Here is a 24,097-nt window from a genome sequence, read left to right as displayed (position 1 = left end):
CTCCTGCAGAGCAGAAGATGCCTTGCCACCTCGGGATGCAAGCAGGGTGCATCCATTGCAGTTGCTGCCACAACACCATGACCTACTGCTGTTGCCACCCTCCACCCACTCACAGAGCCCCAGCACCCCCAGGACAGCAGCCAGCAGGGAGGACCTTATCTGGACACCGACCTGAGAACTTTCCTAGATCCAGGGCTTGGGGCACAGCAGGGCCTCTCTCCAGAAGGCAGCCCAAGTCTGGGGATGTGAACCCCTGGAGCTGTTATACAGTATCCACCTGGACGCTTTATAGTATCACAGTTTTTCTGTAAACATGAACCTTGCATCTTCCTCTCATGAGGGAAGGCAGGCATCTACACAGCCCTTTCGCCAGCCTCCTGAACTACTCGTGCTGACTCCAAAACCTGTCCTAACCTTAGACTCTTTTTCCCAGGATCTGAGCACCCTGCCACCACCACTGTGGCTTCAGACAAGGTCCCTCCTTGAAGAGAGCCTCTGTCACCAAGGGCCAAGGCTCATACGACTAACAGCACCCATTCTGCAAGGGCTCACACGTACCCTGCAGACTCTCCAGGTAGCATCCAGACTTTGGTGGAAACAGGACTTCAGGGACCTAGATTCAAGGACTCATTCTCCACTCTCTTTCTGTCTCATCTAAATGATTACCTCCCAAAATTTCAGTTATTTGTGAAAATTTTTCATCATATTTGCTAAATCTAGTGTTACATACATACATACTACTTAATTTTTTTTTTTTTTTTTTTTTTTTTTTTTTTTGGACCAGAGATTGAACTCACGACCTCACACTTGCCAGGCAGGCAATTATACCACTGAGATAAATCCCTGGCCCTTTCTTAAAATTTTGTCAGCACAGTTTTTTTTTTCATTTAAATGAATTTAGCATCATCATAAGTCATAATGTTGATTAAAAATCACAAGTTATATGTATACCCATTAATGTGTTAAATGTTCACATATACCTAATGCCTGAAAACACAATTTTTGGAAATATGAACACAAAGCAAATCTTACTGTCTGCGTTTCCACAATCAAAAGAGGAAAATATTGAACTATCTGACTGGCTGGTGGGTCTTACTGGGCTTTGAGATTCTACAGGACAAGACCAGATACAGCTCCCTAGAATCCAGGGATCTGCACCCTGGAATAGGCCTGGTACAGGGGAGGGGGTAACTTCTAGACAGAGAGCAGGGGCCCCAGTGTGATGAGAGAAACGGGCTGGAAGCCATACCCATTTGCTCCACAGCTCCCAAGAACCCTAAAAAGCCCATTCCAATCTCAAGTCCCATGGTCAACTCTAAATTACAAAAGTTTATAGTTTCAAAAACTTCCATGATTCACTCTTTTTACAGTCAGAAATAGCAGTGCCAGAAAAGGAAAGAGCTGATGTGGAAAACCCAAGTACATAACTGCCGTATCACCCCATCACCCCATGAAGGTCATGCACCTTAAAAGGCTGGGCTTCCCCTGCCACTTCCTCTTGGAGGCATGAGCACAGGTCTGCCAGCCCTGAGAGGACAAAGCAGCTCTTTCCAGGAAGGGAAGTCCAGGGATTCTGATTTAGACTGGAGTTTCAGTGTCCTGTTAAATTGGTCTTTATGCAGTTAGACTGGAGTGAACATACAGTGGCACCCAGAGCATGGAACTCTGAGCCCTGTGTAGTGGGGGAAATCGCTGCCCATCGAAATTGTGCCCACAAGAAGAAACGTGGCCCTTGGGAGAAGGACACATTACTTTCTGTATGCAATAGATTTTATTGGCCATATGGAAATGATATAAAGTCATGTTGCATGGGGTAGTCTGGACCTGAGACAGGAATGTGACACAAGGAATATCATTTCTATAACCAGCTGGGTGGCTTTCTGAGTTCCTGCGCCAGGGCCCCCAAGACCCCAACAACTTCCCCATGGGCCCCTGGGCATTTACCTGCTGCTGTCACAGAGGAATCCCAGGCCAGCGAGAAGTCTGAGGCCTCCCCTTCTTCAACTGAAAGAGAGAAAAGAGATCAACCTGAGTCTGGAGGCTGTATGTATAGGAGGTCATAGGGCTGGGACACAGAGCAGGGATGACAGAACATCAGATAAAACAGTGTAATATTCACCCCCAAGAGAGGTGGTATAAAGCCTACCAAAGAGGCCTTGGTTGCTTTCATGGAGATCTAAACTGATCAGAATAAGACATGAATTGCAAGTAAGTGCTGTGTCAGTTACCGTATCCTTATCCCTGTGCCCTAGCAGACATCATTAATCAATCACAGCACTGTTTCAACCCACATAAAATATCTGAACTGTCTTCACTCATCCACTCAGTGCTACAGACCATTAGTATCTATAGTCAGTTTCTATTCAATATGAAGTTATTTGCCTCTCACAAGAATAAAGCAAAGACTCAGAATGCTTTGGGATCCTGCAGACATCTTCTTCTATCCAGTGCCATCTCTGAGATACCAAGGACTTCATCATTCCAAGAAATGAAGAAGCTTGCAATGGCTGGTCAAGTACAGGGTAGTAGTCCCCATCCTGAGAGAGGACCCACAGACAGCCCTCAGGACATGCTGAGGTCAGTTGCCCACGGTCCACAGGTTTAAGCCCTGTATCTCACAGGCTTGTGATAATGAAAAGCAACCCACTTCCCCCACTTCATCCCAGGTCCTGCAGAAGGAGGCCGCCACGGGTAGAGTGTGCTTCTACCCTACACCCCAGCACAAGAGACCAGGCTGGTGGAGGTCACGCAGTAGTAGATCACGGGAAAAACACTATGCAGCACAATAGCACTCTTGTCCTGGAATTAGTCCCAGTCTGGGGCATGTAATAATATTAAAGCTGGGTTATGGACTTTGTAAATGGAACTTTGTTTAAGGCAAAAATGTGCACATATGGTGTTTTTCAGATTTAACAGGCTCTTGTAGCTCTACACATGTGCAGGCTGAAGCGACCATGAACCGCCCAGTTCTCTGCACTGGTGATGCTACAGCTGGCACCACCTAGGGCTCTGGGAGCGGACACTATGCTCAGTACTTTACAGTCACTCCGCAGCTTAATCCTCAGCACATTCTCAGAGGTGAGAGACACAGTAAGACCCCATGCGGATGAGAGGCTCCCACCCTGGATTCTTTGTCTCCACTCTGAAACTACTATTAACAAGGGCACCAAAGATGCTATCCAGAATCCTCGTACTCAAGACTGGAAAGCGTCAACCTCAACCCAATGGGCAGCCAACCAGCTGCACCCCATAGCAAGCAAGCTATGGTCAGAACCCAAGCTGGACAAATAATCTAACCGCTGAACTCTTGTTTCTCATCTCAAAAATGGTGTGGTACCAAGACCACACACTGTTGGCAGGATTCAGTGGGAGGACAGCTACACAGCACTGACACTGCACCTGCACAGGGGACCTGCTCCACAAATGTCAAGATATCATCTGCAGGGTGCTGCCCCAAGTCCTCACCGTGGCTCAAGCAGTCCTGACCCTGGTCCTCCCTGATCATCTCCCCTGGTCTTCCTCCCCCTAGAGCCTTAAAGAACATGTCTTTTTGACCCTCAGTTATGGCACATGCAAGAGGGAACATCCACATCAATGAGGACCAAGTTTGCACCCCTCTCTTTTCAAATTTGTATCCCAAGTAGAGAAACTCAGAATTGAGACAATAAAAATCAAGAGACCACTTGAGCAGGGATTGAAGCTATTGTTTTACTCAGCTAGTTACAGCTGGAATGGGTTTTCAACTATGCAGCTTGGTAAACATGAATCAGGACCTCATGTAGGACAGAACTGATACTCTTACTAAGATGACTCCAACCAGAGAGACCTAAGACATGGACAACTACTGGTGAGAGCCATCAGAAGTGAGTCAGGCTCTGGAGAGGAGTATTCCCTGCCACACCTAGAGGCCAGCATCTTTCATGATTCATCATTCATTTTACACACACACACACACACACACACACACACACTCACACACACACATCACACACATACGTCACACACACACAGCACTCTGTGAAGCAACTGCCAACAGTCTACAAGGTCATCATGCTGTCATTTTGTTGTCACCCTCACCAAGATCTCCACCTCAGCAGTCATAGGCACCATGGCATCACTGGACCATACAGTCTCCCTTTCCCCTCTGTGCACCCCGGGCATCAGGACAAACAGCCACAAACCAAGACCCATTTGAAGATGTTAGTAAAGAAGTCTGACCTCCTGAGTCACAAACTTGGGGGCATCCCAAGTGTCAAGCCTGTCCCTGCAGAAATCAGGCTTTGGCCACAACTGGATAGATGATGTGAACACATCCACCACTTTGGAGCCTCTTCTGAGAGTCAAGGCTCTGTTCTGGGGACCATGGATTTCAGACAGTTTATAGAAAGAGAAAAAAGGGTTATCTCAGGGAATCAGAGTAACAACCTCCCTGCCAACTTCCTGGGCTTCCCAGCCATGCAATTGAGGCCCAAGCTGCAGTCCTCGACTGAGTCCCTGCATAGCAAGGGCCTACATGCCTATCGTCCAGTGCCTGGGCGTGAATGCATTTTCCCACACCCCTGGTATCCCCCACTCAACTACTGGTTGTGATCACATTCTGTTTCTTTAAAGTATAAACACACCAGCCTTTAATACAGACTTGATGAGAAGAAATGCACAAACCCCCAGCCCATCCCAAGGCCCTGTGCCACCTGATGCCGTGACTAACAAGCACAGCAGGCACAGGGAAAGGAAGGGGCACCAGGCAGGAGGTAAGGCACTTTCTGAAGACTTCCTTAACTTATAAGACTTGGCATAAACCCACCCTGCCCAGTCTCAGAGAAAAGAAGCATCCACTCCTGCAAGTGATGAGCATTTGGAAGACAGGTGGGTAACTGGGGTCAGCGTGTGAGCACAGCATGGGTGCCCAGGGATGAGGTTACAAGGCAGGGGTTAACTGTGATTGCAAGAGGAACAGCATGTAAACAAGGCTGTGTTTAGAGTGAGTATGTCCATATCTCAGAGTATACAGAGAAATAAGGTGAACAAAGCAAGTGTATGTATACAGAAAGCAAGTGTCCACAAGAGTGTTCCCGGGACAGGCGTCAACACGTGGGGGCGGGCACATGACAGGCCGACTCACTGGAACACTTACTGAAGCTCTAGCTCCCAAGCCCACCACAAGCATAGGCCCCACTGGCTCCCAGGGACTGCAGGGCTCCCACGGGCCTTTATTTTTTGTGACATTTGCAAAAGATGTTACCTGTTTAAAACCACTGTCTCTTTCTACTCCAAAGTCTCTTCCATCTCATTTCCTCTCCTGCTGGTCACCTTCATGTTCTTTGTCTCAAAAAGACCCAAACTGTTTCAGTTTCTGGCCACTAAGCTCCCTGCAGAGGATGGTAGATTTCAGGTACGCTGTGTCCAAGTACAAGTGTGTGTGTGTGTGTGTGTGTGTGTGTGTGTGTGTGTGCGCAGACTTGTATGTGCACACAAATTTGTGTGGCACACAGTGGCTCTGGACTTGCCCAAGGACACAAGTCCAGCAGGGATTGTACCTTCCTGTCCTCATCATGTCCTCTGCCTCCTGCTCACAACTCCATGGCTGATGTCCCGTGTCCACTTCTGCTCAGCCCATCCACAAGCTCGGCACCTGCCCCAAGTTCCACCCACTATGACCCCTTCTGGCTGCCATTTGTCTCCACACCAGGGCTCCATCTGCCTGTTTCCCTCCCTGCCAGGTCCCAGGGCCCAGCGCAGTGCAAATACATTAGTAGGACCTCAGCAAATATCTGAATGGGTGGGCAAACAGGACCCAGGAGCCTTCCAGGGTCTGAGCTGTGCTCTGATCCAGGCAGGGCAAAAGGCGGTCATGGACACACACTGTCCCCTTCACACCACTGCTGCCCGTCCCCTTGCCCTGCAGTCACAACATCTCTGTGCTCCAATCTCGCTCCCAGCAGCACCCACACCCACCTTGCCTTAAGCATAAGCCACTCACGGGTAGGGGTGGGTGGGTGCTAAACAGAAAACCCTGGCCAGGCAATCCAGTTACAGGGTGGAGCAGGGAGCAACCCCACCCACATCATGGGAACTGCATCAATTTATGACACTCACACAGGGCCAAATGCCACCACAATGATAGTGGCCTCCTTAGAGGATCTGACTTCCAGCCAGGGGCTCCTGCTCAGACTACACTGAACTAAGTAAGGGCTGTTCATCCCTGCAGGACAGCAACAGGGAAGGGGCAGGCCTAGGGAAGAGCTGGATCTTAAATTCTTCCAGCTGTTATGAAGTTGGTCACTCAGCTACAGCCCCAGGACGAGGCTGCTGAAGAAAAGCCTTCAAGGTGGGTGTGGCACAGACTTGCTATCCTGGCTACTTAGAAGGCTAAGGCATAGGGACCTTGATTTCAACGTTAGTCTGAGCAACACAGCACAACCCTGCCTTTAAAAAAAAAAAAAAAAAAAAAAAAAAAAAAAAGATCCTGGAGCATGTTAAGAAGGATCCTGGGCTCTCTCAGGGCTGCAAGATAGATCAGAATTTCACCTTCTGTAAGGTCTGGGATCACAAGCTGTGGGAATTACGTGAGCTCTACCAAACCTATCTCCCCAACTCAACAACAGGTGCCTAAGTGCCCAGAGGTCACTTCCTCTGGGAGTGAGATGGACCTTGCCATCCCCAGAAACCCCAGGCCTTGTGTGCTGCAGGCACCTGGAGGCACTGAGCAAGGTGTAAGAGGGACACACACACTGTCCCCTCTATGCCACCACTGAACACATAAGGAGACAGTGCTTTTGCCTGAGGCCCAAAAGGCAGAGTGCACTACCAGAGGCGCCAGGGGTCTCTCCAGCACCTCCAGAGGGAGAAGAGATGGAGTTGAAGAGGGCAACAGAAAACAAAGGTGAGGAGCTGAGGAGGGGGCCTGGAAATAGGATCCCAACCACAGCTGGTGAGTCTGGATAGGGTTGGGACCCATCTTGTCAGGCAGGACCTGGCTTGACAGAGGCAGAAAGCACAGAGAACGGTGGCAAGGTAACTTGGGAGGTGAATGAAGAAAACAAAGAGAGGAAAGCACTGATCCAAAGATCAGATGACTCTTCCAGCAGGGGCAGGGTCCAGAAGCTGCTTCCAGTCTCCCAGTACCAGGCCTGCTGCCCAGCTGGCTCCAACAACAACCTGAAGGTTCATCCTGGACATGAATGCCTGGAGAAAGGGGTACCATTCCTTTGCCCAGAAACATGGTCAATGATTTGTTCCAACTTGCACAAAGATCATAGCACTGCCCATAGCCATCTCTGCCGTCCTGCTTCTGGGCAAGATGACCACAAGTGAGTGCAAACAGACCCAGTTACCTGATGCACATTGTCCAGGTTCGTCAAAGGTAGAGACAGATAGGTCGTGGGCAGAGCTGGAGATGAGGGTCCACAGCTAGAGCTGAAGCCACCCAGACCCCAGCCCAGAGCCTCAGCACCATGCTGCACACTCAGAGAAGCCAAGAGATCATGACAGGGACCCATCACAACCCCTGGTCTTAATGCTCAGGACTCGCCCTGACCATGGGCTCTACACTTAAGTGATCCAAGATTGGCTTCAGTTCCTCTCCTGCACCAAGGCTGAGGGTGCTCTGCAGGTCCCCACTTCTCTGTCCACAGCCCCCAACACAACCTCATCTTGGGCAGGGAAAGAAAGGCATTTAAAGAAAGCAGTGACCATCTAGCCACTCTCTCAACTTCATGTTTTCAAAAAATATGTTTTCCAAAGCACTGCTGCACAGACACTTCGAGGAGTATAAGTTGGTCTCTGTGTCAGTATATTCCTAACAGGTCTTTGAGGGCAATTTTGACAACCTCTGACTTTTTTCTTCATTATTGACTTCAGAACCAAACCATACAGCACATGCCTCTGATGCTGCTGGAAATTTTTATCCATTGTCTCCCTGACCACTCCCAGCCCCAGCAGCTGGGAACCTACCTCTTCCTCAGTCATTGCTTCCCTTTCTTTCCTTGTCTTGCTGTGTATGAAATACACAGAATAGGAAAACACTCAGTAATCATTCAAGAATTCCAAAAAGGAAGTAAGTCCATCTTTACAGGAGACGTAACCCTCCCAAGACCACCCAAAAGAGCTCCTCTACCTATACAGACAACCTAGGAAAGACAACATGGAAAGGAGCTGCAAGAACAGGGGGCTAAGGAGAGAGCCCTGGAATTGGGATGCCCAGGTTCATACTCTGGCTGTGCAGCACAGGCTACTAGATCTCAAGCAAGATGCAGTTGGCTCTCCACACCCAAATCTGTGGACCCAGAAAGCCCTGAATGGAAAACAGGCACTGGTACTGAACATGTAAAGACATTTTTGTCTTATTCCCTAAGCAATAAAATATAACAACTATTTATAGATTATTTATTTATATTGTATTAGGCGTCATATGTCACCTAGAGATAGTTTTAAATGTACTGAAGGACTGTGCAAATTATACACAAATCCTACAGTTTCCCATAAGGGACTTGAACAGCCTCTAAATACACACCGAAGCAACAAGGCCAGGAGAGGGCTGTAGGAGGAGCACCACCAACAGTGTCAGCAAAAGCTCACTTAGGGCAACTCTGCAGAACTTCACAGTCTCTCTTTTGCTCTTCCCCAACAAGAAGAAGATGGTAGCGGTGCATAACATAAGATGATGAATACAAAACGCATTGAGTGCTCTCTAAAAAAGGGTTTCTTCTTCACAGACCAGGGAAGGAACACATTGGCAGACTTACCCACCCACTCCTGCCTCCCTCTCCTATACCCAATGCAAGCATTGCTAATCAATCCAGGTACTTTTCTTCACTGGATGAACATACAGCTTCAAAAGACTCAACACAATGGGCTGAGATGTACTGTGCTTCTGTCTGAATCCATCAAACTTCCATTCCCATCCCTTAAAGCACCTGGGCAGGACACCACACACTACACACCTGCGCACCCCCTCCGGCACACGTACTTGGTGTGTGACCAGCACCAGCAGGAAGACCCAGCCTTCAGGGAATCAGCATGGTACCCAGCACCTGTTTCCACTCCACACTCCAGCCCCACTGTGGAGTAGCTTCCTGGGGGAGGGTGGAGCCCCAGGGAGCCACAGCACCTGTCTAGAAGCCAGCCCCGACTCCCCAGGCCAGTGCAGCTGTTTCCAAACCCAGCTCCAGCAGACAAGCCAGACACATAAAGGAAGGAAGGAGAGGAGCTAGGAACTCCCACTACTCACTCATCCTGCCCCAGCCCAGCCTGACCAGAGGCAAAAAAGGAAATGTAATGTCACAGGGGCTGGGATGCGTCAACACTAGTGGAAAACAGAATCAGAAACCAAGAATAAGCAAACACACAGGACAAAAGCCAGGTGCCTGCAGGAATTAAAATGTCTTATGTCTTCTGTTGAGAGTCCCTCCCAGAAGGGAAGCTGGGCCTAGGCAGCATTGGAGCCTAGGGAGGCATGCACCGTACAGCCGGCACCTGGGTGCTAGTCTCAACCAGGACAGCACAGCCCTTCCTCCACACTAGTGGTGGCGAACCTTTTAGAGCTTTCAGTGATAACGCACAGCCCACTGCAGTTTGTGTGTCATAGGCTCACCACCTCTGCATCCTGCATTAGAATTGTCTGCCACCTGAGGCCTTTGTAGAAGTTTCCTCACTACCACGTGAAAGCCAGTGCTTCTATTTATCAGAAAGGAAAACAGAGTCCCAAAGAAGAAAAATGGCCCCCGGGGGGCCCAGACAAGCAGACTTAGAACCCAGGTTCCCTGCAATGCCCTTGGACAACAATCCCCACCTCTGAGTAAGCCACTAAGGACTCATAAAATGCTGGCACAGCTCCCAGAGCAGGAGCCCCAGCCAGTAGGACACTGTCACCCTAAGCTTGTGACAGATGTAGAGTCTCAGATTCACCCCAGGGGGGTGGACCCAGAATCTGTGATTCCTCCCAGTGATGCCAATGCATGCTAGAGGCTAAGAACCACGTGACTAAATAAACTCCATGAAATGAGTACATATATTAACCCCTTTCATAGATGAGGAAAACTAAAGCCAAGCAATTTGCCAAAGACCACGGAGCCAGGATCAGAATTCTTAATCCTTTGATTTTACTTCTGCCTCCCACAAGTGCAAGCCCTTGTTCTGGATAGAGGAAGGTCAGTCAACAGAAGACATGATTCCAACTCTCTCTCTCTCTCTCTCTCTCTCTCTCTCTCTCTCTCTCTCTCTCTCTCTCTGTGTGTGTGTGTGTGTGTGTGTGTGTGTGTGTGTGTGTGCGCGCGCGCGCGCACGCGCGCGCGCGCGCATGTGTGTGTCCCTGCCTTGTAATCTGAATTAACAAAAGATTACTATAAGTCCGTCCCTGTGCCAGCAGCTCCAGGGCATCCTAAGAAGAGAAGAGGTGGGGGGCTGGGGATTTAGCTCACCGGCGTAAGCACCTGCCTCGCAAGCAGGCAGTCATGAGTTCGATTCCCGGTACCAGGAAAAAAAAAAAGAGGTCATCTTTGGGGTCCCCCGGATCCTTGGGACAAGGGAAGCTTCTCATGGGTAGTCCACTGATAAATGTGTAACAGGTGACATTCAAGGAGGAAAAGGACTCTTGTAGCAGCTGCCACTGTTTATAGCATACATACTCCCATCTGCTAAACAAGAGACACTGAACACAGAGCTGAGAAAAGACATGTCTGATTGGTTCACCGTGGAATGGAGGAATAGCGCTGAGGGAGGAGCTGGGAGAGACAGAGTACCCCCAGCAGTTACCCTTTTCTTTCTGTTTCCTAAGCTAGTCATCTTTTGTCTTTTATAAAAGTTGCTGGCAATAATAATCTACATACAATGCAGAAAACTAAGAAATGGATGTGAATTAAAATTAAAGAACAGAAGTACAACTTTATCATTGTATAAATATAGTTACAACTTTCCAAAAGGTTGTCACAAGACATATAACCGAATAGCACATTCTGTCCTATAATCTGTTTTTCTAACTCAGCAATATGTAGTGAACAACCCTTCCCACCAAGATCATAGAGCGATGCTGTGGTTACCAATGAGGCCCTAAGCCTCACCACTGGAGGTGGCCTTAGATGTCCAAGACACTGCCAGGCATCTCCTAGGCTCAGAGCATCCACCCTGCAACACATTCCATGTGCCACCACAGCCTGTTTGATGATTTCTTAGGATTCATTCCCAGAGGCAGGATTTCCAGAACAAGGAGCTTGCCCATTTGGGAGCTTTGGGGAATTACTGTCACATCCCTTTCCTTCTTTGGTAGGCACTGAACACTCTTGAACTCTAAGCTAGGCACTATGACAAAGATGAGAGACTTTAGCTTTGACCTTCAGTCCCTAGAGTGGGATCCTATGCTGTTCCTCTTGAGGAGCTGAAAATAGAATCTGAAGAATGAAAGAAAGAAAGAAAGAAAGAATGAATGAATGAATGAACGAATGAACGAACTATGGGTGATATTATGAACCCCAGTCTTAGACAGAGGCATGCAGAAATGGTAACAATCCTCCTTGTAGAAATGAAGGACACATTAAGGACAGCTGATGAAAGGCAGGACCCCCTCCCAGAGCTCTGTCTATAGTCCTGACTCTGAGAAGGCCCAGGCAGAAAACCCAGCCCAGAGCCACAATAACTTTCTACTTTAACCAAAGTTTTAAAATCTGACTTTGTTTTCCACTGATATACAACTTGCATTTTAGGAAGAATGACAAATGTGCACACAGATCTTGAGTCTGTGTTTTGATTTTTCCTACTTTAAAGATGAAGTTTGGAAAATCGAATTGAATCAGATTTGGCTGAGGAAAGAAAGAGAAATAAGGGGACACCTGAGGGAGCCCCACCTGGACCTGTCCAGCAGCACCTCCGATTCTGCTGGTGGGGACTGGACAGGGTCTCCTTGTCATGCCTTCAACACCAGCCTGGTCACTTGCTCAGGCTACCTGCTCCCTTCGTCAAAATCACTGCCCAAAGCTCCAGGTCACCTCCTCCAAGGAGCTCCCCCGGACCACACTGGCTTCAAAACCAAGTTACCACCATCTGCAGAAGGCACAGTTGAAGCAAGATACCTTAGGATCAAATACCAGCCCATCACATTTTGCTGTGTGACTTCTCTGTACATAGCTACTCTGCAAGATAGCTCTAAGGATCAAATGAGATGGTTTTTATAAAGTGCGTGACTCAGAGCTCAACACCCGGAGACCTGACAAATGGAAACTATGACCCCACAACTTCCAACTATACTCCCTTTAGGGAGAACCTCCACCTTTCCTTTCTCTCTCCACCCTCCAGGTTCTTGCTACAAGTGTACTATACGAGACACCAACAGTCACCTCCTTTCATGACTCACACTGAGCTCCACTCTTCACATTATGTGATCACATTTCTGCCAGTCCTTCCAAAGGCAGGTTCCCATTTTACAGATAAGGAAACCTGAAGTGAGCCACATTATATAAGTGATAGGAGGTAGCTGTCTATGTAGCTCGGACTTGCTCACATATGCATTACCCAACCCACCTGCCTCTCTTGCCCACTGGAGAGCAGTCACTGACCAGTTGGGCTCCCAGGCTCCCAGGATCATCTCAGGAAAGCGGAAACTCATTGAACAACTCCTCTTACCCAAACCCACCAGAGATGGCACTGTAGAGGTCAGTGCTGGGTGTGTCAGCCTAAGATAATCACAAGCTTAACCTCCTGCTTGCTGTGTGACCCTGGGCCTCTCTCAGTCTTGATTTCCACATTCATTTAGTGAGGTAACAAAATAGCCATTTGTTTTGAAAACAAAGCAAAATAGCCCAGGTAAAAATCTCCTCTTAGTGCTTGGCATAAAATGGGTAACTCTAAATAGGATTACTGTTTCTGTGCCCCTGGTAAATCCATTCAGGATTGGGACATTTTCTGAAATTCCCTTTCTGCGAAATGGTCTGCCTGGGCTGTAACACAGAAGGTTCCAGGACCCTCAGGCTGCCCTCCTGTCTAATCCTATCTCTCCCTCAGGTTAATTCCTCAATAAGATACAGATTTCCTTTCATACAGTCCTCCTTGCGCAGTCTCATTAACCAGAAACACGCACATATAAGGTGGATTTACGACAGGGCCTGGCTCCCACATCCTGCTTCAGTGGCGGCCCTGGTTCTTCCCCACTGGCTGTCCAGCTCTGATAGAAGGTGACCAGCCAAGCCCAGTGCAGCCATGCCCACCCCCAGGCTGGATGGAAGCCGCCCCCAACTGCATGCAGAGCCTGAAGGTGGGCCCAGGGCTGCCTCGGGGCCAGGTACAGCAGCCTGGGATGCCAGGCCCCAGCTCCGGGTAAAGGTATCTGCCCAGATCTGTTCAGAAAGAAAGGAAGAACGGGAAAAGACCAGAATCCTATTCATTTTTTCTTTTTCTTTTTTTCCACTTGTTTGAAGAAAAGCCCCATAAAGTAAAACTAATATGTTTTTACAACCCCTTAACAACTTACCCTCTGTGCTAACATACTGTAAATAAATGTCAGTGCCTCGTTATACATGTGGTTTATTTTAAACACCAGCAAGGAGAAAACTGAGTCCCTTATTGGAAACTGATGTACGTGCGTGTGCATATGTGAGGTAGGGGTGTGGTCACACGTGCATACATACATACATGTAGTTTTACTTTGTTTTCATACACACAAAACTGCCTTCTGCCTCTCTTTCTCCTTTTTTTTTTTCTCATTAATTTGCTCCTCATCACTTTAGCAGATAAAAATACACAATGCAAAATGTCCCTTTTTAACTGTCTTTAAGCGGACAGAACAGCTCTGCCGTGTGTGGTCACTTACTACCATCTTTGTAGGTGCAGCCCTATGTCTTCCACAGGGATAAACTGTAACATGGTTTCTAAGCGTTGTGCAATTCCCCATGGATATCCCAGGACTGAGGGTGACCATAATGCTTTATGGGTTAAGGACTAGCTGCTTTTAATAAGTCTGCCTGGTGTAGTGGGGCATTCATTGCACAGATGTGCCCCGCAGCCTGGCCCCATCGCCCACCCACTGTGGTTAGCACACCTGTAGAGAGGCTCTCAGGTCCCGAGCTCCTCTACTTAGCAGCTGGTGCCCCTCCGGCAGGCTCCCCGGCCCAAGCAGCTTGTGTTCCCAAAGAGGGCTGTGAACCTTCACATTATACCGCTACCACAAAGGGTATGTGCGGGGCCACCTAACACACTACTGAGCAGTGACCAGGCCTCTCCATGTGACAATGTCGCTCACACTCCCACCAGAAGCACGCATCCTGCATCACGGGCAAAGGGATGCTTCTGTCTGTAAACCACTCTCTTTACTTAAACACCTTTTCTTCTGGCTTCCCTCTGAGCCCACTGCTCACAGAATAGCACATTTGGTGTGCCAGTGACAAATTTTCTAAAAGATCTTACCACCAACACAGAAAGCAACATTTTCCTAATGGATAAAATAAATATGTAAGTATGAAAGGAAAAAACCATTCCCCCATCCACCACATGTGCCTGTGTCACCAGGGCCCACGTCCTCAGCCTCACTAGTGTGGCCCAAGGCATAGCTGAGCTTCCAGCCCTGTGCTGAGCCAGGGAGGCCAGGCCTTGGAGAGATTCAGGGGAGCCCAGCCCAAAGACAAGGACCAAGAAGGGACACAGCTGAAGGCAAGATGACTGCAGCCCCCAGTGGCCCCAGGGCTGGCACAGAGCCTTAAAAAGAAGCACGTTCCTGTGCAGGGGGTACACTGAGCCCTTCCTACCCCAGCCACATTCTGTCTCATCCCAGCCGTGAATGGCTCAACACTTGCCAGATGTGGGTTGCCCAAAGGGACGGAGTTCATTTTCCTCCTGTCCTGTGATAATACTTGGCTGTGTTTATTTAACTTTCTGCTTTGGATGGTGGAGAGATGGGCCAGGAAAAATCAGTCTGGCTTCCTTCGATCAAAACATAGCAGCCCACACATCGTGCAAGGACACCCACACAGTGACACTCCCCCTCCACCATCCGAGAAGACACATCTGGCCCGCTGCTGACAAGGGCCGCTTCTTGCTTGGACCCTCAGGGCTGCATGGTGCAAGGCAGCAAAGGCTACAGTTAGAATACATGCTTCATGTCCCTGCAATGGTCCTCCCCTCCAGGCCCCGGGTGCCCCTGACCATAAACCCCCAAGAAGCAGAAAGGACCACAGCAAAGGAATGAGCTCCTAAGAACGGCTCTGTGCCCCAGGTTCCCACCACACACCTGAACACCATTTCTGGAGACACTGCTGGGCCCTGGAGAGAGAGGAAAAAATTGGGGGTTGCTTGACACAGCTAGAAAACAGTCCTGCTGCATGTTATCTTTTTTTTTTCCTTCCATTATTGGGAGTTGATTCCATGGCCTCATACAGCTGAGTTACATTCCCAGCTCCTTTTATTTTTTTATTTTGAAAGTCTTGCTAAAGTCACTGAGTTGCCCAGGCTGGGCATGAACTTGCAATCCTCCTACTTAAGCTTCTTAGACTGCTGGGATTACAAGTAGGCACCACCATGCCTGGTTATGTGTTGCCTGTCCTCATGGACTGATCTGGTTTGGTGCTCCATACCTCACGGCATGTGAAACCAGCTCTGGAAACAGGCTGAAGACGCTGGGGTCTGCAGCTGGAGTATCTGCCCAAAGGGGCCCCTCTGCATGCTATCACGGCAGACAGAAGCCAGCCCTTTGCTCAGCTGCCCAACATTCACAGGCCCACAGCCTGCAGCTCAGCCTGCTCTTCCCACCCCTGGCTCCTGTCTTTGTGTACAAAGACACCCCCAAGTCAAAGCTGTGCCCTTGAGCCACTCCCTGAAAACTGCAGCCTGCACTGCTGCCCCTGCACAACCCAGGCATGTGCACGCTAAAGGCGCAGCCACCCTGGGAAACATACCCAGAAGATATGGCTTGTGGGCCAGGGTGCCAGGGGCCATGAGGGGAGGTGAATATTCTGGAAAGGAAGCTCGTTCCCATGGCTCCCGCACTCCTCACCCAAAGAAGATTGCAAGGCAGGGGCCTGCAGAGAACAGAGACAGCAGCTGCTCTGACTGCAGTCAGTCCCAAGGGCTTGCCTTTGCTGCCATGCTCTTCTGAGTCCCTGCCCTGTGTCCAGCCCCTCCACAGCCCAGTCCCTCTCCTCAGCCCCTGTCCCACCTCTGAAACCTCCACATTACTTTCCAGGACCTTGCAGCTGTCCCGTCACCTGGCATGCCTCCTCTGTGTTGGGGCAGAGTGGCTGCTATGCAAGCCAGCTCCCCAGTTCCTTGAATAAATCAACCCCTGCTCCACTGGGTCCCCTACTCCTCCCAAGCACCCCACTCAGCTGGGACACCTGAGAGTGTCAGGCTGCCCTGCGTGGTGGACTCCTTGGAAGCAGGGACCCAGCCTGGTCTAGCTTCCCTCCATCTCGCAGCCAGACACCTGCCATTCACCCTGAAATGAATTCATCCCAACCCCTTTGCTTTGTGACCTTGTTTAATCCCCCAGATTGTAGGGAAAATATTTAAATACAGGTGCATGCACAAAGAGAACTACAGCTGCCCATGCTGGCCCAAGAGAAAGGCGAGGCCAGGCGGGTATCTATGTAGCCAGGAGTCCCCTTTTTGGAGTACCAGTGGTTCCCAGGTGTGGCCAGGTCTTCAAGGGTGCTGGACAGCACTGGAAAACTGGCTGTAGGAAGTTCACAGGCCCATAGGGACATGGCAGGAGGCAGGGGGGTCCTCAAAACCACATGTTATGAAGAAAGCCAAGGAACAGATGCTGTTAGCCCAGGAGGTGGCAGGCTCAGAGGGCCCTGAGAACTGTCTTCAGTTTTCTGAACGGCTGTCATGGAGAAGAGGGACTGAGCTTGCCATGTGGCCCCAAGGGGTCACACCAGGACCAACCAGAAGGCAGGACAGGAGGGTTCCAAGGAGAAGCAGCAGAAGATACAGGGGAAGGGCAGTGTGGGCGGTAGTGAGGCTGCCAGCATGGGTCGGGGACAAGCAGAACAGAGAGACCCCTGGGGGCCTCTCAAGCCCAGACAGGAGATGAGTGCTGACTTTGCTGGGACCTCCAGTGATTCCAGGGGACCCAAGCTGGTTCCAGAAATGAATCCTGGATGGGAGGGGCCTGATCGGTTGCCACAGCTGCCACCCAGAGAATGCTCAACAGGGGCTGATCTGGTTTCTCCCAGGAGGACAGAAATCAGAACGTTTCTATGGACTCTTCCTAAACAGTTGAGCAAGCCCAGCCAAACTGAGCATAGGCCTTACAGCCTGACCTCGAACAGAGCCCTGCTCTAGCAAAAGGCACACAGGGTGGTGCATGGGCCCCAAGCCAAGGGGCCACAGAGCGCGGGTTAAAGTGGACAGCTCTGCCCTCCGGGAAGCTCTGTCAGCTGCCCTGATCCGCCTGGTCACCCTGCTTCAGCCACTCAGCCTGGAACTTGAATCTGGGAACATGGCAGTTGCCTGAGGTGGGCGAGGCACAGCCCACCAGGGAGGTTCTGTTCCCTGTGCCCTGCTGAGAGCCAGCTGCTTATCTGACATGGCCGCTACTGGGCAGAGTGCAGACCTCTGTCTCCCTTGCCTCTTCCCCTTCCCCTGCACCTCCAGGTCAGTGCACAGGGAACAGACCTCTGGGGCAATCACGGCAACTCCACACATATGACTCCAGGGAACATGGGCAGGAAGGGCTCAGCCAGTGTCCTGCACAGCGTGGACTTGTGTGAGCCTCTTGGAAGTCCTGTGGGGAATTTTTAACCATTTTCTTCACAAAGGAGGAGACCTCTCCTCAGAGAAGGTGAGACACTCACCCATGGTCACACAGCCAGCAAACAGCAGTTAGGATTTGAACTCAAGCCTATCCAAATCTAAAATTCCATCCTCACACCAAATTCTTAGACCAGCATGTTCTGGTTACCAGGCTGCTCTACCTTGTTATTTTCTATGGTTACAGATGCCTCCACCTCAATCTATGCAACAGGAAAGAGGGCAAAGCTAACATTACTTATGGACTGCAGCACAGCTATCAGATGTTGAGCCATTTTCCTCAGTTTCCCCACCTGTCCTATTTGGTTATATGTCTTGCAGGCATGACAGATGAGTCATCTCTTGCAGGTGTGGTAGATTGTGGGGGTGTGGTAAGTTAGGGGACCCGGGATTGGAAACAGCAGCAGGAGAAAATAAGGTCCTCAGGGTGCCAAGGTTAACCACAGGCTGTTCCATCACGACTAGGCTTGGACCCCCAGACAATGCTGCTATGTCCTCAGATTGAGAGCCCTGGGCTCAGCACAGTATTTTCCATCCTAAGTGTTAATACCTGAGAAACTTTGATCAGATGAGTTTCATCAAATACAAAGTGATCACTGGCCTGGGGCATTAGGGTGGGGATCCAGCCCTGGACAGGTGATCAGGCTGCTCCTCAGTAGTTGATGGTTTTCTGGTGGCTGGTGGCCTTTTGTGCATGTATGTGACAAATTAGCTTTAAAAGTCCTGAAACCACGCACTTCCAAGAGGCTAGAACAAGGTGGGGAGGACACAGGGTGCCTCCACAGGAGAAGGGGCTGCCTGTCCTATGTGTGGGCACACTTGAGAACCAAACACCAAAAATGAGCAGCAGCAGTGACCTCAGAGAAGGGCAAGTGTGTGGCTGGAGCTGTTTTTAATTTTATGCCCGTGTGTTCATTAGAACCTACGTTTTTTAAAGTTTCTGTGTGTTTTGCATAAAGTCCTCCGCCACAGGAGTTCCCACACTCCCACACTGCCACTCTCTCCACCTTGCTCTTCTCTTGCAATCCAGGCCTGCTGGGCTATGGGGCTGTGGAGGAGTCTTTACCCTCCTGAACTCTTATTTCCCTGCGGGTACAAGAATAAAACTGGCCTGGGCTCCTCCTGGGCCCCTCTCACCCTCTCACCCCAGTGAACCACATGCTATGATCTGACAAACTCAAAGTTGGCTTAACAGGCAGCAGCTTGATTTGCCCAGTTTATCTTTGCACCCTGACTTCAAATGCTGAGCCTCCAAGATGGCAGGACAGGCTACCTGGACAGCGGTGCAGACAGGCAGGGACTCAGCCCTCTGGTGTCTGCTGCCTCAGCCTGTGCCAGCCGCAGAGGTGTGCTAAGTGGCTGTGTGCTCTTCCCAGTCTCGAGACCCCCAGGGTTGCTCTCCTATCCTGTGCCAGTTAGCTCAGAGAATGACCACTCCTCCCTGCCCCACTCATCTTCAAGGTCACCCTGTCATCTCCAATACCACTCTGAGCCCTCAGTTTCTCCTCCGTTCACTCCACCTGCTTCTCTTAGCCTTTAAAATTTCCTCTCACTTTTGCTGGACAGTGCTCATGTCTGTCACAGGCCACCACCACACTCTGAGGGAATGGGAAGCAGTATAGGAGCTGAAATTGCAGCTGAGAGCACTTTTGCCCCTACCCAGGAAAGGCCAGGAGCTAGCAAGATAGGGCCAGCAGCCCATACCACTCACTTATGCAAAGACAGTGAGTGGTCAGCAGGAGCACACACAGCCCCCACAAGCTCCACCAGAAGGACCTGAAGGAGAAACAAGCAGCTCCCCCATGAAGGGCACGATCTAGACCTGCTCGATGCCCCCTCTTCCTCCTAGAAACACAGAGACCCAGAAGCACCAAGTGCAGAAAGAGTAAGATGCACCCATGCTCCACTGAAGGCCACAAGGCCACCAGGCTGACAGCTGGGTTGGGCCCCCAGGGCATGAGGAATGTGTGCTTCAGGACAGAGAAGGTTGTGGTCACTGCTGGAGGACCTCAGACAGGACATGTGACGTTACCATTTTTAAGTATAGCCTGTAAAATGGAAGTGATGTACTTGCCTTCTGGTGGCTGCTAGCGTTATCGGGAGCCCACAGTGGCTTCCATTCACCCTTCCCAACATGGTAGGGGCTGGAGGGAGAGCAAGATGTAGGCAAGGGCTGCAGTGTGGCTCAGGGGCAGAGTGCTTGGCTAGCATCCCCAACACTAGGGGGAAGAAAGACAGCGTGTTCCCCCTTTCAGATGGACAGCCTGAGGCTCAGAAAGGTCCCATGCTTGGTCCTGAGAGCTACAAGATTGCTCCAGTCCTCCAGGTTCCTCCCAAACAACCAAATTAACTGAATGGCTATACAGCTGGATCTGCAGAATTGGGCCCGTCATTAATGCCCCTGCAAAAAAAAAAACCTACCCACCAAGAGTGTACAACATGATAGGCCTCATGCGTGTTTCTCTACCCATTTGAGCCCAGAAATATGGCCTGGAATGGCTCTGGCGAAGGGAAGCCTGGTGCATTAGCAACAAGCCAGGAGGAAGCTGGCACCCCTGGCAGTGCAGGTACCCAGCAAGACGGCTGAGGCAGAAAGCTGCTGGTCCCTTAGGAAGCAGCCCAGGGCACTGCCTCCCCTCTGCCGCTGGCACGACTTTGAGGCTCTATTTCATTTCCTGAACCACTCAGGAAGAGCAGCGCACTGATCAGAGCCTCACATCTACACGAAATAAACTCAGGCTCCTGGCCACTCATAAGCTGTGAGACTTCTGACCAGTCACTCTTGTCTCTGAGCCTCACCGTCCTCCTCTGTGACACGAGGAACAAGCATCTCCCTTAGCAGTAGAATAACAGTGCTCAGCAAACATGGCCATTCTTAACAAAAGTGTTATTGTCCCTTGCCTGCCTGGACATCCCTGACCACTCCTCTGAGAAAAAAGAAGACCTGTTAGCCACTCCTGACATGGAGACAACACAGGAAGTTACCCAGGGGCTTCCCAATCCTTGTTAGGTAAGGAAACCCTCTTATTTTTCCATGAGAAATACAATGGATGGAATCTAATTCACAGAGAAGTTAAGGGAGGTGAGGAGCTCAGCACCCCACCTTCCAGCCTGTTACTCAAGTGCCCCACGAGACAGACAGGGAGCTTAAACTACAAATAGGGTATCTGAATGGTGCTGAGTCACAGGGCTGGACCAGAAGTGCAGGCACAATACTGGGGCTGCCCTGGCCCAGCTCATTTAACTTTGTTTATGCTGGCAACGCTCAAGACCCCCACAGGCAGACAGCCATCGCAAAAGGGTGAGAGGGCGCCCGACGGGCAGCAGTGGGACATGTGCCCGCGTCTTCGGGTTACTTTGAAGAAATTTCTAGCTAGAAACCTAGATTTCTGCGCAAAGCTTCCTAAATTTTAAGTGTTTTAATCCTGAGCAGCCTACAAAGCAAAATGATATGGGTGCTGGGTGCACCCTGAGTTTCCAGTTTGCAGCCCTCATTCCAGGATTTCAATGCAGGTCCTGAGGATGACTTTGGCCAGCGAGTCAGGATGACATGAGAGATGCTTGGAAAGTATCCTTCCCCATAAATCAGTGTCCTGCCTGGTGGCCCAATGTCTACCATTACTTATTCATTCTGTTAAGCCAAACAGTGCCCTCCCTAGATGTTCTTCTAAAAAGAACGTCTCAGCCTATGAGAGACCTAGCTGATGCTTTAAACTTGGGAGTAAATAAAATAATAATGACAGTAGCAATTACCAAACTGTACTGAATACTACTATGGTCAAGGGACCACCCCAACTCTGGGTCACAGTGAACTACAAAGCCTTGTGCGACGGTAAAGAACAGCAAGTGTCCACTTTAGAAAAGTACTGCCAATGCCACCTCCCCAAAAAATATCACCTCCCAGGCTGAGATCAGACACTTGGTGTCTTTCCAGCAGGAAAGTATCCACCACATTTGCCATCTCAAAATAAGTCTGGCATCTTCCAGGGACAAAACTTCCAGCTGCCAAATCGCTAGGGCTCAGCTGAGGCTCTGGCCACCTGACGTTTCAGGGAGGGCGGGATGGTATCCAGAGTCCTAGCAGTGAGGAGAGGAGGACAGAGAAAGGTAGGGGAAAGTTCACCTCGATGCTTTTCCCTAAAATGCTGATCTTAGGTCTAGACAACAGAAAAGATGCTGCTAAAATTACTAGGAAGTCTTTCCCCAAAAGGCATCTGGTTACATCTGATTTTAACACTACACCTGCACAGTCCTCCTCCTGGCCCCTCCTGGACTTCCAGATGAGGGCTCCAGAAGGAACCTCTGAAATTAGGAAGCAGTGAAAGAAGCAGGAGCCTGGGGAAGACTTCCCAGGAAGCACACAGGGCAGCAACAGGAATGCAAATCCCAGCACGACTCAGGCTTTGGTCACAGAGGCACAGGGACCACCTTGAGCTTTAGCCTACACAAGAAAGGCTGGCAGTACCTGCTCAGAGACAATGTTTAGGCAGAGTTGAGACCTTGGACGGAAAAGAGGTGGGGAAGGAAAAGCTAGAGAACAAAAAAAAAAAAAAAAAAAAAAAAAAAAACAGGAAGAACAAGACCACTAGGGCACACTTTGCATATGTGTCCTTTGTCCACATGGTTTTCATCCTTTGATGGTATTAGGTAAGCACATAGCCAAGTATGGTTATCTCCATTTTATCAGTGAAGCCCTGAATGGTTAGGGCACCAGGACCACACAGCTAACAGCTGCCTGTCTAGTTTAGTTCACAAATCCCTCTTTGACTCAACATATTGGCCCCTTTTTGAGTTCATCAAATGTGCTAACCCCTTTCCATCACCACCACCAATCTGCAGCCTGTGCCAGATTCTACCCATCCCCTAGTCACAGCTCTGTCTTCATTTTTCCTCAGAAGCCCTCTGTTTTCATGAAATCCAATTCCCCTAGTCCTGGACACATCTGGCCCAAAAGTATCACAGAGCATCATACACACACCCATCTTGCCTAGGCAAAGCAACATAAAGCTCACCTGAAGACCAGTGGAATTCAGATTTCTGGGTTGGGCTCCCTCCATAGAGACTCTGATTCAGACTGCAGCGGGGCCTGAGAATCTGTATTTCTAACAAGGTAGTGGTGGTGGTGGGGGTGCTGCTGCTGCCGCTGACCCTGAGCTGTCCATTACAGTAACCACTAACCTCCTGTGGTTATTTAAATGAAAAATCCATCAAAATTAAAGTAAAACAGTAAGCTGGGCACAGAGGCACATACCTGTGGTCACAGGTCCTTGGGAGGGTAAGACAGGAGGATCACCTGAACCAGGGACTTAAATGCCAAGCCTTGAACATGGTGAGACACAGTCTCAAAAGAAAATCAAAACTGGTTCCTACTCTCACCACACTTCAAATCTAAATAGCCATATGCACTTAGTGACCGCTATACGATGCTGCACGGTAAGATGTAGAATGTTCCCATCACTGCCAAAGGTTCTCCTGGATAGCGCTGGCCTAGACCCTGGAACACATACTACTGTTGTTAATCCTAGGCTTGCCCTTGTGTCTGATTACCACTGATTCTTTCCTAAGAAAGTATGTTTTATGAGGATGGGGCTAATAATACTCAGATCACAGGAAGCCTTCAAGAAACATTTACTGACTAAATGAATGAGCACATAAAAGGGGGTAGATGGACAGATGGATGGAGGGACAGACGGGTGGACAGGTGGATGGACAGATGGACAAGTGGGTGGATATAGGAATGGACAGATAGATGAGTGGAGGTACATACTTCAGTAAAGGTCAGAGAGCCCAGTGGCTTAACTCCTTGTTGAGGTCCGATTCTATCCCCTCCCCCAACTTAAAAGTCCTTTCAATGATCCCTCAGCTCAATCCTAATCCAGATATGAGGAGCAGAGGATGGTCCCACAGGCCCTAGATAGCCATGCCCTGCCTGAGAGCAAGTTGCACTGGAAAAGAAAGTAATTCAAAAATGCCTTTACTATTCTGAGTTCTTGGACACCTAGCAAATAAGAGCTGACAATCTGCCTTTAATAGTTCCAGCTCCAAGTATCTTAAAGACATTTCTTTCCAACAAAGTAACCCAAATAAATTTAGCAACTTTTTTTATAAAGAGAAATAATTAAAGAACAGATGGTGTTGCTTACTTTGAAATTTTTGCTCTAAAATAGATTTTGTGTGCACCTTGGTTGGAGTTCAACTCCCCCCTTTTATCCATGTGTCAGAAAAGGAGATCAGCTCACTAATTACCTGGCTGTCTTTTCCCTACAAGATCCCAATTTAAGAATCTCGTTTCATTCTAAGAAAATTAATTCAAAATGCCAAATAATTTAAAAATGTATTAAGATTCCCCTTAGACTAGAAAGCAAAA

At 49.5% G+C, this 24,097-nt stretch overlaps 1 protein-coding gene across 1 annotated transcript in view; it reads right to left on the bottom strand.

Moving 5' to 3' along the window:
• Positions 1-24,097, bottom strand: part of Znf423 (zinc finger protein 423) — a 316,073-nt gene that overhangs the window by 260,819 nt on the left and 31,157 nt on the right. Inside the window, exon 2 of the mRNA XM_003477678.5 lies at positions 1,945-2,004. Within this exon, the coding sequence (XP_003477726.2) occupies positions 1,945-2,004 (60 nt within the window). The remainder of the gene's footprint in view (positions 1-1,944; positions 2,005-24,097) is intronic.

The sequence above is a fragment of the Cavia porcellus genome, unplaced genomic scaffold (assembly GCF_034190915.1).
Source record: "Cavia porcellus strain 051 isolate PalLab524CR breed Dunkin Hartley unplaced genomic scaffold, mCavPor4.1 scaffold_4, whole genome shotgun sequence".
In the NCBI taxonomy this organism is placed as follows: Eukaryota; Metazoa; Chordata; class Mammalia; order Rodentia; family Caviidae; genus Cavia; species Cavia porcellus.
The sequence above is the reverse complement of the archived record's forward strand: the minus strand, read 5'-3'. Positions and strand labels throughout refer to the sequence as shown.